This window comes from Amblyraja radiata, chromosome X, assembly GCF_010909765.2.
Source record: "Amblyraja radiata isolate CabotCenter1 chromosome X, sAmbRad1.1.pri, whole genome shotgun sequence".
In the NCBI taxonomy this organism is placed as follows: domain Eukaryota; kingdom Metazoa; phylum Chordata; class Chondrichthyes; order Rajiformes; family Rajidae; genus Amblyraja; species Amblyraja radiata.
This window is the reverse complement of record NC_045999.1, coordinates 3,538,029-3,553,673: the sequence shown is the minus strand read 5'-3', so window position 1 is coordinate 3,553,673 and position 15,645 is coordinate 3,538,029. Positions and strand designations below refer to the sequence as shown.

At 47.5% G+C, this 15,645-nt stretch overlaps 1 protein-coding gene across 2 annotated transcripts in view; it reads right to left on the bottom strand.

Moving 5' to 3' along the window:
• Positions 1 to 15,645, bottom strand: part of arid3b (AT-rich interaction domain 3B) — a 106,345-nt gene that overhangs the window by 51,865 nt on the left and 38,835 nt on the right. Inside the window, exons 3-4 of one of the 2 annotated variants that reach the window (XM_033015136.1) lie at positions 12,357 to 12,428; positions 8,966 to 9,038 (exon numbers count right to left, since the gene is read on the bottom strand). In XM_033015136.1, the coding sequence (XP_032871027.1) occupies positions 8,966 to 9,038; positions 12,357 to 12,428 (145 nt within the window). The remainder of the gene's footprint in view (positions 1 to 8,965; positions 9,039 to 12,356; positions 12,429 to 15,645) is intronic. The other variant, XM_033015137.1, reaches the window with a different exon arrangement.

The window sequence follows — 15,645 nt, the reverse complement described above, 5'->3', positions numbered from 1 at the left end:
TCCTCTGTTGCACAGGACAGCATCTTATCGGGGGGAGATGCAGCCACTTTGCCGATCGATTGGGACAAGCGATCAATAGAGTGAGGACGGGCGAGGTCAGATCATATCCATCCAGGGCGGCAGTCATCGCAGTGCCGCTTCTCTCCGCATCTGCAAAGCCACTGAAGGAAGGAAGGAAGGAACTGCAGATGCCGGAGAACACCGAAGATCACCGAGTCCAGAACTAGGGGTCACAGTTTAAGGATAAAGGGGAAATCTTTTAGGACCAAGATGAGAAAAACATTTATCACACAGAGAGTGGTGAATCTCTGGAATTCTCTGCCACAGAAGGTAGTTGAGGCCAGTTCATTGGCTATATTTAAGAGGGAGTTAGATGTGGCCCTTGTGGCTAAAGGGATCAGGGGGTATGGAGAGAAGGCAGGTACACGATACTGAGTTGGATGATCAGCCATGATCATATTGGCTCGAAGGGCCGAATGGCCTCTACTCCTGCACCTATTTTCTGTGTGTCTATGTTTCTGTAAGACACAAAGCACTGGAGTAACTCAGCGGGACAGGCATCATTTCTGGAGAGATCGGTGGCGTTTTGGGCACGTCTTTGGAGTGTGGGAGGAAACCGAAGATCTCGGAGGAAACCCTGGCAGGTCACAGGGAGAACGTGCAAACTCCGTACAGACAGTCGGGATTGAACCTGGGTCTCCGGCGCTGCAAGGGTTTTAAGGCAGCAACTCTACCGCTGCGCCACCGTGCAGTGTTAAGGGTTTGCACTTAAGGGACTGTCCCACCTGGGCGTCATTTGCGTGCCACGCAGGTGGCGCGCAAAGATTTTGTATATCCCCAAATCCTGGGGCGCCGCGCGCGACTGCGTGTCATTGCCTACGTCACCACGTAATGCCCACGATTAGTGCATCGTAAATTATGTTGCGTAAATTACGCTCAAATGACGGCCAAGTGGGACAGGCCCTTACAATGTTTGGACCAACATTACACTAAAGGGGCTGTCCCACGGTATGAGGTAATTCAAGAGCTCTCCCGAGTTAAAAAAAAAATCAAACTCGTGGTAAGCACGGAGAATGTACGTAGCGGGTACGTCGGAGCTCGTGGATGTCTCTAAGCGGCTCGTAACGCTAACGGCAGGTACTCGGGAAACGCGGTAAGCTCGTGAAGATTTTTCAATATGGACAGGCAGCATCTCTGGAGAGAAGGAATAGGTGATGTTTCAGGTCGAGACCTTTCTTCAGACTGAGAGTCAGGGGAAAGGAAAACGAGAGATAGAGACGGTGAAAGTAGAGAGATAAAGAACGAATGAATGAAAGATATGCTCCTCTGACCGCTGAGGTGGAGCTCAGTGCCATTATTGCTGCCAAACAAAGTCTCACTTCCTCTGCAATTCTGGAGCGGAATACTCGGAATTCAGCCGACTCTGATAACTTTGAACTCATTTTCAGCACCCTGCCCCGGCTAAAACTGGAATTCACATTCCACGTTTCGTACAAAGCATTATCGTGGCCACGTACCTGTTGAAATGACCAATCCACAGAAACATATCTGAAACAGCGATGGCAAAATAAACGTACCCAATGCAAGTAGCTTTCAGGGCTCTTTGTCAAAGGCTTCTATCACTGGTCTCAGTTTAGAGGCACAGAGCGGAAATATGCCCTTCAGCCCACCGAGTCTGCACCGACCAACTATCCCTGCACACAAACGCTATCTAATAGGACAATTTTTATACCTATTACCAATTTACCAATTAACCTACATACCCGTAAGTCTTTAGAGTTTGGGAAGAAACCGAATTTCCCGGAGGAAACCCACGCAGCTGTTAGAGGTGTTGCCTCGCAGTGCCGGAGACCCAGGTTCAATTCTGACCTCGGGTGCTGTCTGTGTGGTGTTTGCACGATCTCTCCCAGTGACCGTTCGGGTTTCCTCCGGGTGCTCCGGTTTCCTCCCACATCTCAAAGACGTGCGGGTTTCAGTTCATAAGTGACAGGAGCAAAATGAGGCCATTCGGCCCATCGAGCCTGCTCCACCATTCAATTACGGCTGATCTATCTTTCCTTCTCAACCCCATTCTCCCCGTAACCTTTGACTCCCTTACTAGTCAGAATCTATTAATCTCCTCTTTAAAAATACCCAATGACTTGGCCTCCACAGCTGTCTGTGGCAATCAATTTAACACATATACCACCCTCTGACTAAAGAAATTCTTCCTCAACTCCTTTCTAAAGGCAATCCGACCGGAAATATCACCTAGGTAGACAAAGGTGCTGGAGAAACTCAGCGGGTGCGGCAGCATCTATAGAGCGAAGGAAATAGGCAACGTTTCGGGCCGAAACCCTTCTTCAGAAATATCACCTATTCCTTTTCTCCAGAGATGCTGCCTGACCCGCGGAGTTACTCCAGCATTTTGTGTCTCTCTACAGTTTAAACCAACATCTGCAGTTCCTTCCTACTCCTTTAATGTACTAGGGTTTGCAGGTTAATTGACCTCGGTAAATTGCCCCTTGAGTGGATGCAAAAATAGAATAACATAGAACTAGTGTAAATAGGTGACTGATCGTCAACATTGACCTGATGGGCCGAAGGGCCTGTTTCCCTGCTGTATCTCTAAAACTAAAAATTAATACAAAAAAATTAAAACCGGACTTTTCGGATTTGGAGGACACTTAGGATTCTACGACCACCTATGGAGTTTGAAGATTTGAAGTTGAGTTTACATGCACCGAGGTACAGTGAAAAGCTTTTGTTGCGCGCTAAACCAGTCAGCGGAAAGACAATGCATGATTACAATCGAGCCGTCCACAGTGTACAGGTACATGATAAAGGTGAGTAGGGAGGAACTTTACACCGAAGATATTCACAAAATATTGGAGTAACTCAGCGGGACAGGCAACGTCTCTGGAGAGAAGGAAGGGGTGACATTCCCGTTCGAGACCTGAAGAGTCTAAAGGGCCTGTCCCACTTTCACGACCTAATTCACGACATTTTTTACTCGTGGACATTTTTCATCATGCTAGAAAAAACGCCCCGACCTACTTGATGCCACGAGTACCTACGACTAGCATCACGGCCTGCTACAACCTACCTTGCTGTGAGTACGAGTCAAGGGCAAACTCGGCAGAGGTCGTGAAAGTGGAACTGGCCATTTAAGAAGGGTCTCGACCCGAAACGTCACCCATTCCTTCTATCCAGTGATGCTGCCTGTCCCGCTGAGCTACGCCAGCATTTTTTGCCTATCTCCGTGCTAAAGGTGGGTTTGGGTTTGGATTTAGGTTGATTGTTGTTACGTGCAGTGAGGTCCAGTTAAAAGTTCTTGTCTAGCATGTTATCAGACAATACAGCACTGTGGCTAGACAGAACATCAGCTGAAGAAGGTAGTGTAAGAAGGAACTGCAGATGCTGGTTTACACCGAAGAGAGACACAAAATGCTGTTGTAATTTGTTTAAGAAGGAACTGCAGATGCTGGAAAATCGAAGGTACACAAAAATGCTGGAGAAACTCAGTGGGTGCAGCAGCATCTATGGAGCGAAGGAAATAGGCAACGTTTCGGGACGAAACCCTTCTTCAGACAAATGCTGTTGTAACTCAGCGGGACAGGCAGCATCTCTGGAGAGAAGGAATGGGTGATGTTTCGGGGTCTGGATCCTTCTTCAGACTCAAGACGCTGACTCGAAACGTCACCCGTTCCTTCTGCCTGTCCCGCTGAGTTACTCCAGCGTTTTGTGTGAGTCTACCTTGCATCTGCAGTTCCCACCCAACACCTGTCTAAACCCATTTGGGGAGAGCAAGTAAAGCCAGCGTGGAAGTATGCGCTGTGCTGCTCCATGTACATAGTTATAGGGAGAGGGGAAGCACACTGCACTTCAATTCCCTGGTGTTGTAAATACTTGCTGGACCTCATCAATCACTGGCCGTCAGATAAGGCCCTTTGAGCAGACAGGGGGGAGTGGACTTGCAAGAGCTACTGCATCCAGGGATCAGTTAGTGAGCAGTGCAGCTACTGAGGATTAGCCAGAATCCCACAGGAGTGAGACTGCTGCCAATCTCTCCCTTCCCCCTCTCAGGGCGCTCCGTTTCTCTGGAATTCCACACGGGAGGCGAACTTTAAAAAAAATATAAACAGCTCCTGACTCATTAACTCCCCCCTCCTTCCCCCGGGCAGCTCCCTCAATAAAACCGCTGACAAGGGACTGGGAAGGAGTTCCCTTTAACAAGGTAATGGAGGCAAATCCATAATGGATCATTAACACCGCGCTGCCCTCTGCTACCATGGGTCCTGCTGGTGAATCCATCATCCCCGTTTGAAGAGGAACAAGACAAGATTGTTGTGTATCAAGGGCTGCCCTGCCTCCGACACGTACGCAGAGTCTGATTCGGGGCCCTCCACAGCGGTAGGACTCGGAAGGAACTGCAGATGCTGGTTTACACCGAAGATAACCGCACAAAAAAACGCTGGAGTAACTCGGCGGGACAGGCAGCGTGCGACTCTGGCGAGAAGGAACGGGAGGTGTTTCGGGTCGAGACCCTTCTTCAGACTGGGAGCAAGTGGGGAGAGGGGAACGGGATACGGAAGGGTACAATCTACATGTAAGGTGCGGACAGAACTGATCAAAGCAGACGATGATCAAGGAAATGTAGAATAGTTGGATGAATAGACAATAGATGCAGGAGTAGGCCATTCGGCCCTTCGAGCCAGCACCGCCATTCAATGTGATCATGGCTGATCATTCCTAATCAGTACCCCGAATACAGGGTCTGAGTTTGACTGTGTCTACATTTAGGCAAGAGACAATAGACCACAGGTGCAGGAGTAGGCCATTCGGCCCTTTGAGCCAGCACCGCCATTCAATGTGATCATCCCCAATCAGTACCCCGTTCCTGCCTTTTCCCCATATCCCCTGACTCCGCTATCTTTAAGAGCCCTATCTAGCTCTCTCTTGAAAGCATCCAGAGAACCTGCCTCCACCGCCCTCTGAGGCAGAGAATTCCACAGACGGACGATCTGAGTGACTCAGTCTGAAGAAGGGTCTCGACCTGAAACATCACCCATTCCTTCTCTCCATAGATGCTGCCTGTCCCGCTGAGTTTCTCCAGCTATTTGTGTCTATCTTCGGTTGAAACCAGCATCTTCACTCCAGTTGTAGTCACAGGCATCAGCTTTTCTTTGTACCTCGGTACACATGACAATGTTAAAGTAAATCACACGTAATCTGAAATAGGACAGTGTCTACAACTGGTGTACACAGTCTGAATCTCGACAGCATCTACAATAGTCTGAAGAAGGGTCTCGACCCGAAACTTTGCCTATTTCCTTCGCTCCATAGATGCTGCTGCACCCGCTGAGTTCCTCCAGCATTTTTGTCTACCTTCGATTTTCCAGCATCTGCAGTTCCTTTTTAAGTACCTACAATAGGTCTTTACAGGCTGCATCAGCGAACTCCAAAGGCTTATTGGACAAGCATCTTTTCATCAAGTTTATTTTCATCAATGGAAAATCTACATCTTTATCAAATTTACTCTAATAATTAAATTAAATTAAATTAAATTTCTTTATTTATATAGCACATTTTTAGTCAACTTGCATTGACCCCAAAGTGCTTCACATAATTACATCCACACACACAGGCAAAGGTGGGTGAAGTGTCTTGCCCAAGGACACACACAGGCAAAGGTGGGTGAAGTGTCTTGCCCAAGGACACAACGACAGTATGCACTCCAAGCGGGATTCGAACCAGCTACCTTCCGGTTGCCAGCCGAACACTTAGCCCATTGTGCCATGTGCCATAATGCCACAATTGGCTTTTCAGTATGTATGTTGACCTCTGATTCATTGGTTTGTTTGTGGGATGGGGTGGCTACCAGCACAATGCTGTTGACCTGATGGATACCGCCTGGCTTCCCAACCCACCCCCAACAGGATTGGGCAGTACGGTGGGCTAGCGGTAGAATTGTTGCCTCACAGCGCCAGAGACCCCGGTTCGATCCTGACTATGGGTGCTGTCTGTACGGAGTTTGTACGTTCTTCCTGTGACTGATCTGGGTCTGAAGAAGGGTCCCGACCCGAAACGTCACCCTTGCCTTTTCTCCAATCCAAACCAGGCCATCAACAGCCAATCCAAACCCAACCCGTCAACAACCAATCCAAACCCAACCCATGAATAGCCAATCCAAAGCCAACCCCATCAACAACCAATCCAAACCCGGCCATCAACAACCAATCCAAACCCAACCCGTCAACAGCCAATCCAAACCCAACCCGTCAACAGCCAATCCAAACCCAGCCATCAACAGCCAATCCAAACCCGGCCCATCAACAACCAATCCAAACCCGGCCCATCAACAACCAATCCAAACCCAACCCGTCAACAGCCAATCCAAACCCAACCCGTCAACAACCAATCCAAACCCAACTCGTCAATAACCAATCCAAACCCAACCCCGTCAACAGCCAATCCAAACCCAACCCCGTCAACAGCCAATCCAAACCCAGCCCCGTCAACAGCCAATCCAAACCCAGCCATCAACAACCAATCCAAACCCGGCCCATCAACAGCCAATCCAAACCCAACCCGTCAACAGCCAATCCAAACCCAACCCGTCAACAGCCAATCCAAACCCAACCCGTCAACAACCAATCCAAACCCGGCCCCTTCGCAACAATCTAAACCTAGCCCCATCAACAGCCAATCCAAATCTGACTCTAGCTCGAGGGTTTATGTCTTCAATGGTTCAATAATAGTTTATTGTCACATGTACGTAGGGACCGTGGAATTACATGTTTGCATACAGTTTAATACAAACCTTACAACAGCGGGGCACAATCATCCTCAAGTGTAATGCCCCTGTCCCACTTAGGAAACCTGAACGGAAACCTCTGGAGACTTTGCGCCCCACCCAAGGTTTCCGTGCGGTTCCCGGAGGTTTTTGTCAGTCTCCCTGCCTGCTTCCACTACCTGCAACCTCCGGCAACCACCTGCAACCTCCGGGAACCGCACGGAAACCTTGGGTGGGGCGGCAAAGTCTCCAGAGGTTTCCGTTCAGGTTTTGTAAGTGGGACAGGGGCATAAGAGTGTAAGAATAGTCGACCACACTGAGGCCGTACACAAGAGTCGCCATGTTTACGGCACCATCTTGTTCCCTTCAAGTTCAAAGTTTGTGAAAAATGTGAGAGTCTTATCTTGGCCATAAAGACCCGTTGACCTGGTGACAGCCCTGGGTTAGAGTTTGCAGGAAGGAACTGCAGATGCTGGTTTCAACCCGAGGGAGACACAAAATGCTGGAGCAACTCAGCGGGATGGGCAGCATCTCCGGAGAGAAGGAATGGCTGATGTTTCGGGTCGAGACCTGTCTGAAGAAGGGTCTTGACCCAAAACGTCACCCATTCCTTCTCTCCGGAGATGCATAGAAACATAGATAGAAACATAGAAAATAGGTGCAGGAGAAGGCCAATCGGCCCTTCGAGCCAGCACCGCCATTCATTGTGATCATGGCTGATCGTCCCCTATCAATAATTCATGCCTGCCTTCTCCCCCTATCCCTTGACTCCCCTAGCCCCTAGAGCTCTATCTAACTCTCTCTTAAATCCATCCAGTGATTTGGCCTCCACTGCCCTCTGTGGCAGGGAATTCCATAAATTCTCAACTCTCTGGGTGAAAACGTTTTTTCTCACCTCAGTCTTAAATGACCTCCCCTTTATTCTAAGACTGTGGCCCCTGGTTCTGGACTCGCCCAACATCGGGAACACAATGCTACCTGTCCTGCTGAGTTACTCCAGCGCTTTGTGTCTATCCTGTGTTGGAGTTGTGGGGCCGGGCAAGGTATTTGTTTCCACACCAGCACTATGGTCACAATGTCACGCCTGATGTTGATCTATTTTAGGATGAAACACCAAACATTGACGAAGAACACAGTCTCACGTCTGAGCTAAATCAGCCGAGGGTGGGCAAAACTGACAGTGAGTCCGAGACTTGTCCGAATGGTTTATCAGACTATATACCCAACACTGACTGACCCGAACCCAACACAAACAGTCAGACGCAGCCTGACCCGCTGAGTTACTCCAGCTTTTTGTGTCTGTTAAAAACCTGGAGCCAGGTTCTGAATGAGAGGGTAGCATTTGTCCACTAATTGACTCACGATTACTTTATTTTGTCGACTTTGGAGCTTCAACAACACCAGGTGTGGAGGACTGCGATCAGGAACAAAGGGCCAATTTCAAGATGGCGGCGTGCAGAGGAGAGGAATGGGTGTCGCCATGGCAACGGGGCCTTTAAGGCCTAGACCAGACCGCACTCTGAGGAATTTTGTGTAGGAAGGAACTGCAGATGCTGGTTTAAACCCAAGATAGGCCCAAAATGCTGGAGTAACTCAGCGGGACAGGCAGCATCTCTGGAGAGAAGGAACGGCTGACGTTTCGGGTCGAGACCCTCCTGAAGGAGAGTCTCGACCCGAAACGTCAGCCATTCCTTCTGTCCATTCCTTCAGCCAATTTTGTTGGCTCCATAAAGGTGGAGACTCTGTGTGTACTTGGTGAAGTCCACTTTTACACCACAAATCGATTTTTTGCACATTTATACTTATCTATGATTGTGCTTATCTACAGTATAATTTTACGGGAATGTACGCACAACAAAGATTTTCACTGAGCTTAGCTACGAAGGCACATGTGACAATAAAGCATCTTCGTCACCAAAAGGTCCTCGGAGGCTACTTGTTTCACATCTAAGGAGTTGAGGACCTTTATGGATCATTCTGCCCCTTTTCATCCCTACCCTAGTGAAAAACATCAGCAGAGGGAGGAAGTCACCTTGAACTCACCCTGACATGACCCGAACCAACATCCAATTTAATGCTAATTTCTGTTGAGGGTTTCAATACCCTGCAGAGTTTCCAAGGACACGGTAAACTTCTACTGCAGAGTCACAGAAGACAAACAGGACACTGGAAAGAGAACGTCACACTCACCTCTCTTCTGCATGAACACAAATAGATCGTCCAGGAACTCTTTCCTCTTGGGGTCACTGTCCAGTTCGTAGAGCTGTGGGGAAAAGCAAAGGAATTGCTGAAGAGATGCTGTACGAAATAGTCGACGTGCTAAAGAAGGCTGGGAGTGGTGTTGGATTCACTGGAGGTTGGTCTTGGAGGGGGGGGGGGGATGCTCCTCAAACTGCGGAGCATCCTGGCCAATACAGCTCACACCCCCTCCCCTCCGTGACACACTGGTCAACCTGAGGAGCATCTTCAGCATCAGACTGGTTCCACCAAGATGCAGCACAGAACGCCACAGGAGATCCTTCATCCCTGTGGCTATCAAACTGGACAACTCCTCCCCCTTCTGTCGTGGGGTAGACTGACCCCCCCCCCCCCAATCTTTGCACATCCCCAATCCTGTAGTTTCCACTCCACACTTTAATCTCATGCTTCATATATCTTGGTGTGTTTTGTGAATTACGACTGTTGGCAGACTAATTTCCCTCCTGGGATAAATGAAGTTCCATCGTATCGTATTGTATCGTATCGTAAAAGGAATTGTAACAGCAGTCAAGAGTGGGGTGGCACAGCGGGAGAGTTGCAGCCTTACAGCGCCAGAGACCCGGGTTCGATCCTGACTACGGGTGCTGTCTGCACAGAGTTTGCACGTTCTCCCTGTGGACACGTGAACTTTCTCCGGGCGCTCTGCTTTCCTCCCACATTTCAAAGACGTGCAGGTTTGTAGGTTAATTGGCTTCAGTAAGTCATCCCTAGTGTGTGTAGGATAGAACTAGTGTACGGGCGATTGTTGGGCAGCATGGACTCATTGGGTGGGCTGAAGGGACTTGTTTCCACGCTGTATCACTAAACTGTAAACTAAACTAAAGTCAAGAGTGTTTTATAGTCATTTGTACAAAATAAGAACTAATAACTTGTTACTTGCAGCAGCATAACCGGTTTGTAACACACTGTAGTCAATAGCAGAGATCTTAGAGATGGTTCACTCCGTGAAAAAGCCATTGTAGCTGATGGATAACCTTCAGCGACATTCCCGTAACCGGCTTCTGTCATGGCGGTGTCATCTACAAGTAGAGCGTGCTGCTCCGCTAGAATCGCAGGGTTCTTCGTAAATGCAGCAGATCCACACTTCAATTCTTTTTTTAATGTATAAGAGCTCTAACAATAGTAAGAAAGACTGCAGTAATATTGGAATTACTTTGGAGGCACCTCAGCGATTCATCTCCTGTACATTACACCCCCACCCCCCTGAATATTTTATCTGGGGTTTTAGACTGAGCTAATCTTGCAGAGGGTTGACGGATTTTCCTTGCTAAAGGATTACCTGCGGCCCTAACAACACCTCAAATCCTCTGTACGCTGGATCAGAGGTAACTCAGGGCAGTTCTTCGATCTACACGACGATGTCTCTTAATGTCAAGGATAGACACCAAAAGCTGGAGTAACTCAGCGGGTCAGAAGAAGGGTCTCGACCCGAAACGTCGCCTGTTCCTTCTCTCCAGCGATGCTGTCTGACCCGCTGAGTTGCTCCAGCTTTTTGTGTCTATCTTCGGTTTAAACCAGCATCGGCAGTTCCTTCCTGCACCTTAATGTCAATACGTTTCTGAATTTATTGAGTGCAATGTTATCTATTCCCATTTTCTTGTATCAAAGCTTCTCAGCGTGTGATTACCAAATTGCAGACAATTTTGCCAAATTTCAGGCTGCCATCGTGTTGTGAACTTATGACTGTACTCTATGCCTGTCCGATCCATGTACCTGTCTAAATGTTTCTTAAACCTTACGATAGTTACGATATGCCGACCCCTGGACTAAACCAAACCCTTGATCCAGTCCTGCCAGCCTTTGTGTTCATTGGTATAATTTTATTCACAATATTAGGATTTCGTAGAGGGAGAAAGAGATAGGTTGAATGAATGAATGAAAGAAAGAAAAAGGTTGCTCAACAAATAATTAGAGATCACAAGAAAGAAACAAGAAAATATATATATGTATGTTATATATTTGTGTACGTATATCACACACACATATATATATATATATATATGCATCATATATATATATATATATATATATATATATATATATATATATATATATATATATATAAAATGAATATATGTGTTTATATATATATATAAGAAACTAGAAAAATATGTGTGTGTTATATAATGATATGCATCTATATCACATCTATATATGTGTGTATCACACATATATATATAACAAATATATATGTGTTTATATATTTTATATATATAAATATAATTGCCTTTATGGGTGCATACAAGCAGTTGTGAACAATGGGATTAGATGAATTACAGAGTACAAGTTTAATACAAAGATCAATTCAAACACAGGACACGAGTCATTTAAAAAGAAAATCAAAAACATTTTTTAAACATTTTTAAAACACGCAAACTGTTCCCCCGCAACGCTGTTTACACTGCGAGAGGCATAACTGAAGTCGGGTCGGGGTTACTGAAATGGCGGACGTTACGCTCCGTTTCATACTACACATTAGTCTAATGGATTTTGCAGGAGTGGACCATCTAAGATCTTTGGTCAATAGATTACATAATAGAGTCATAGAGTGATACAGTGTGGAAACAGGCCCTTCGGCCCAACTTGTCCACACCGGCCAACATGTCCCAGTTACACTAGTCCCACCTGCCTGTATTTGGCCCATATCCCTCCAAACCTGTCCTATCCCAACGTTTAAGAAACGGTCCAACAGGTACATTGGATAGGACAGGTTTGATGGGATATGGGCCTAACGCAGGCAGACGGGACTAGTGTAGCTGGGACATGTTGGCCGGTGTGGACAAGTTGGGCCGAAGGGCCTGTTTCCACACTGCATCACTCTATGACTATAGACCACAGTAGGTTAAAAATGAGGGTAGCATCTTCACTGGTTTTCTACAACGTACAAAGCCTAGTCGTCTCTGGAAGCAGTGGTTGAAAACACGTTGCAACATCAGCACTCTTTAAATCACGAACCAGAGTCTTGACGGGAACTCGAAGAATTTGCATAAACGCAACCTTGATCTTTACGGGGATGTTTCTGTGAAAAGTCATGATCTGCCGACTCTCGTTTGCAAACAAAGGCGACCTGCACACTCACTTGTGGATTGAGGTGAGATGGGGGGAAAGGCCTGGGGAAGTCAGAGGAGACTTAGTCGTGATGCTGGGAGGAAGTGAAAGAGGGGGGGGCGGAGGTGTCCCGCTTCTATTCCAGTCACTTATCATCTTATGTGACCTCCTTATGCGTCACAATGAAGTTGTGAGAGAGAGGAAGAGAGAGAGAGAAGATAGGAACCCCCATTCTACACCGTGAGATGCAGTAGAACAATGGAGAAGGTCTGACCTTGGCAAAATCTTTGGCAGCCTCCCTTGCTCTTCCACCCTCAACGTCATCATTCCAGGCCAGACTCCCATTCTAGACGTTACAAAGAGAGAGAATAAAAGATGAAAGTAGAGAGAGGGGAGGAAAAAAAATTGGAGAGGATAGGCCAGAACAATGTAGGTTGTTGGTGGGAGATACAAGGAACTGCAGATTCTGGTTTACAAAAATGAGGCGCAAAGTGCTGGAGTAACTCAGCGGGTCAGGCGGCATCTCAGGGGAACATGGATAGGGGAACGTTTCAGGTCGGGACCCTTCGTCGGACTCAACGCACGTTTCGGAGTTGGGATTCTTCTTCAGAATGGGTGTATGGAACGAGCTGCCAGAGGAGGTAGTTGAGGCTGGGACTATCGCAAATGTTTAAGAACAAGTATTAGACAGGTACATGGTTAGGACAGGTTTGGAGGGATATGGGCCAAACGCGGGACTAGTGTAGCTGGGACATGTTGGTCAGTGTGGGCAAGTCGGGCAGCTTCCACGCTGACTCTATTACGTAATCTATTGTTTACAAACCTGTTGTACTGCTGCAAGTAACAATTTAATGATTCATTTTTTTGTAGAAATCAGTATAAAACACTCTTGAAGATATAGACAAAAAAAAGCTGGAGTAACTCAGCGGGACAGGCAGCATCTCTGGAGAGAAGGTATGGGTGACGTTTCCCATTCCTTCTCTCCAGAGATGCTGCCTGTCCCGCTGAGTTACTCCAGAGTTTTGTCCCTATCTTCAGTTTCAAGGTTTCAAGGTCAGTTTATTGTCACGTGTACCAATTAAGGGCGCAGTGAAATTCAAATCACCAGACAGCCATACGAGAAACAAAGCTACAAGACACACAACGACATAAACATCCACCACAGTGGATTCCCCACATTCCCCACAGTGATGGGAGACAATAAAGTCCAATCATCTTCCTCTTTAAACCAGCATCTGCAGTTCCTCCCTACATGAAACTCTTGACATCACAGTTGAGTTTAGTTTGCACCAAAGATCCTATAGCGGAGCAAGATAGACCACTCCTGCTAAACGCAATGGGCTGACGTGTAGTACGCAACGGAGCGGAACGTGGGCCTTTTTTCCATCCATTTCAGTAACCGGACCCCACCCGACCCGCAGCGTAATCAACGTTGCGGGGGAACAGTTTGTGTTAATAAATTATAATTCTGAAAATGAGGAGAAGATTTTTCCCAAAGAACTTTTATTTTTACGAGGATGTTTCCGTAACCGACGATGTAATTGGGACGACAGGTGGCACAATGGGCTAAGTGTTCGGCTGGCGACCGGAAGGTAGCCGGTTCGAATCCCGCTTGGAGTGCATACTGTCGTTGTGTCCTTGGGCAAGACACTTCACCCACCTTTGCCTGTGTGTGAATGTGTGTGAGTGATTGGTGGTGGTCGGAGGGGCCGTAGGCGCAGATTGGCAGCCACGCTTCCGTCAGTCTGCCCCAGGGCAGCTGTGGCTACAGAAGTAGCTTACCACCACCGAGTGTGACTGAGGAGTGAATGAATAATGCGATGTAAAGCGCCTTGAGTATTCTAGAAAGGCGCTATATAAATCCCATCCGTTATTATTATTATTAACCGGCTTCCGTCTCCGCACTAGTATCTTTGCTCCGCTACGGGATCTTTGGCGCGGAGACGGAAGCCGGTTACGGAAATGGGGCCGAAAATTACCCACGAATCTGCCCGTGACCGTACTACGTCTTTTTCGTCGAGTGGTCTATCTTGCTTGCTGTAGGATCTTTGGTTTACACTCTGTGCCGCTATAACTGGCGACAGTCAGTTGGGCTGCATGGTTGGAAGGCCTCATAGCCTTGAGGAGATTAAACCCTAAACACCGCACACTCCTTCATTATCACTACCACTTCACACGTTCATATCAAATTCCTTCCTAGTTACTTAAATAGAACCAATTGGGCCACAGGTTGGCTGTGGCATGCCTGGATTAGGATGAGAATGCTAACGTGCCGTTATCACAGCAGCGTTTATTTTTAACCGCAAACACACATGTTTGTACATCACAGAGTGCAAGTTCCTGTCAAACCCCAGACAAGTCAACTTCTCCTCTCCAGCTGTATCCACTTGTCAGTTTGATGAACTGGATTCCATTGCACACAACTGCTGCCAAAATACATCACAAGCACACAAAGTAACTTATCCCAGTCTTCTATACTTTTTATACGAGCAGCAGGCAAATTCACTGGGATTTAGAAGGAATGAGAGGAGATCCTTTGGAGTGTGGGAGGAAACCGAAGATCTCGGGGAAAACCCACGCAGGTCACGGGGAGAGCGTACAAACTCCGTACAGACAGCACCCGTAGTCGGGATCGAACCCGGGTCTCCAGCGCTGCATTCGCTGTAAGGCAGCGACTCTACCGCTGCGCCACCGTGACACACCCACTGATCAGCCTGACCCGAAATGGCACCTATCCATGTTCTCAAGAGATGCTGCCTGACCCGCTGAGTTACTGCAGCAGTTTGTGCCCATCCTTGGTATAAACCAGCATCCGCAATCCCTTTTTATTGCAAGCTTCCAAAAAGACAATAGTATTGTCGTTGAAATTTGTCAATCAAATGTGACGTCAGACTCTCCTCCCAACTTAGATGGGCCGGGCATCCATCAATGGGGATCCAGAGGGGATCTAATTGAAACATATAAGATTGTTAAGGGTTTGGACACGCTAGAGGCAGGAAACATGTTCCCGATGTTGGGGGAGTCCAGAACCAGGGGCCACACAGTTTAAGAATAAGGAGTAAGCCATTTAGAACGGAGACAAGGAAACACTTTTTCTCACAGAGAGTGGTGAGTCTGTGGAATTCTCTGCCTCAGAGGGGGGTGGAGGCAGGTTCTCTGGATACTTTCAAGAGAGAGCTAGATAGGGCTCTTGAAGATAGCGGAGTCAGGGTATATGGGGAGAAGGCAGGAACGGGGTACTGATTGGGGATGATCAGGCATGATCACATTGAATGGCGGTGCTGGCTCGAAGGGCCGAATGGCCTATTGTCTAAGACAATAGTGTTGTCATTGAAATTTGTCAATCAAATGTGACGTCAGACTCTCCTCCCAACTCAGCTGGGCCAGGCATCCATCCATCAATGGGCCAGACCTAATCTGGCCTTATCTCCAAGCAGGGCCGGCGCTGACAGCATTGAGGTCACTAAGTCCAAAACTAATCGATGCATTTTCAAAGAGATGGCAGACTCACACCACCGATAATCATTCCTTTGACATTAAACCTCTGGCTCAACGAACAGTAC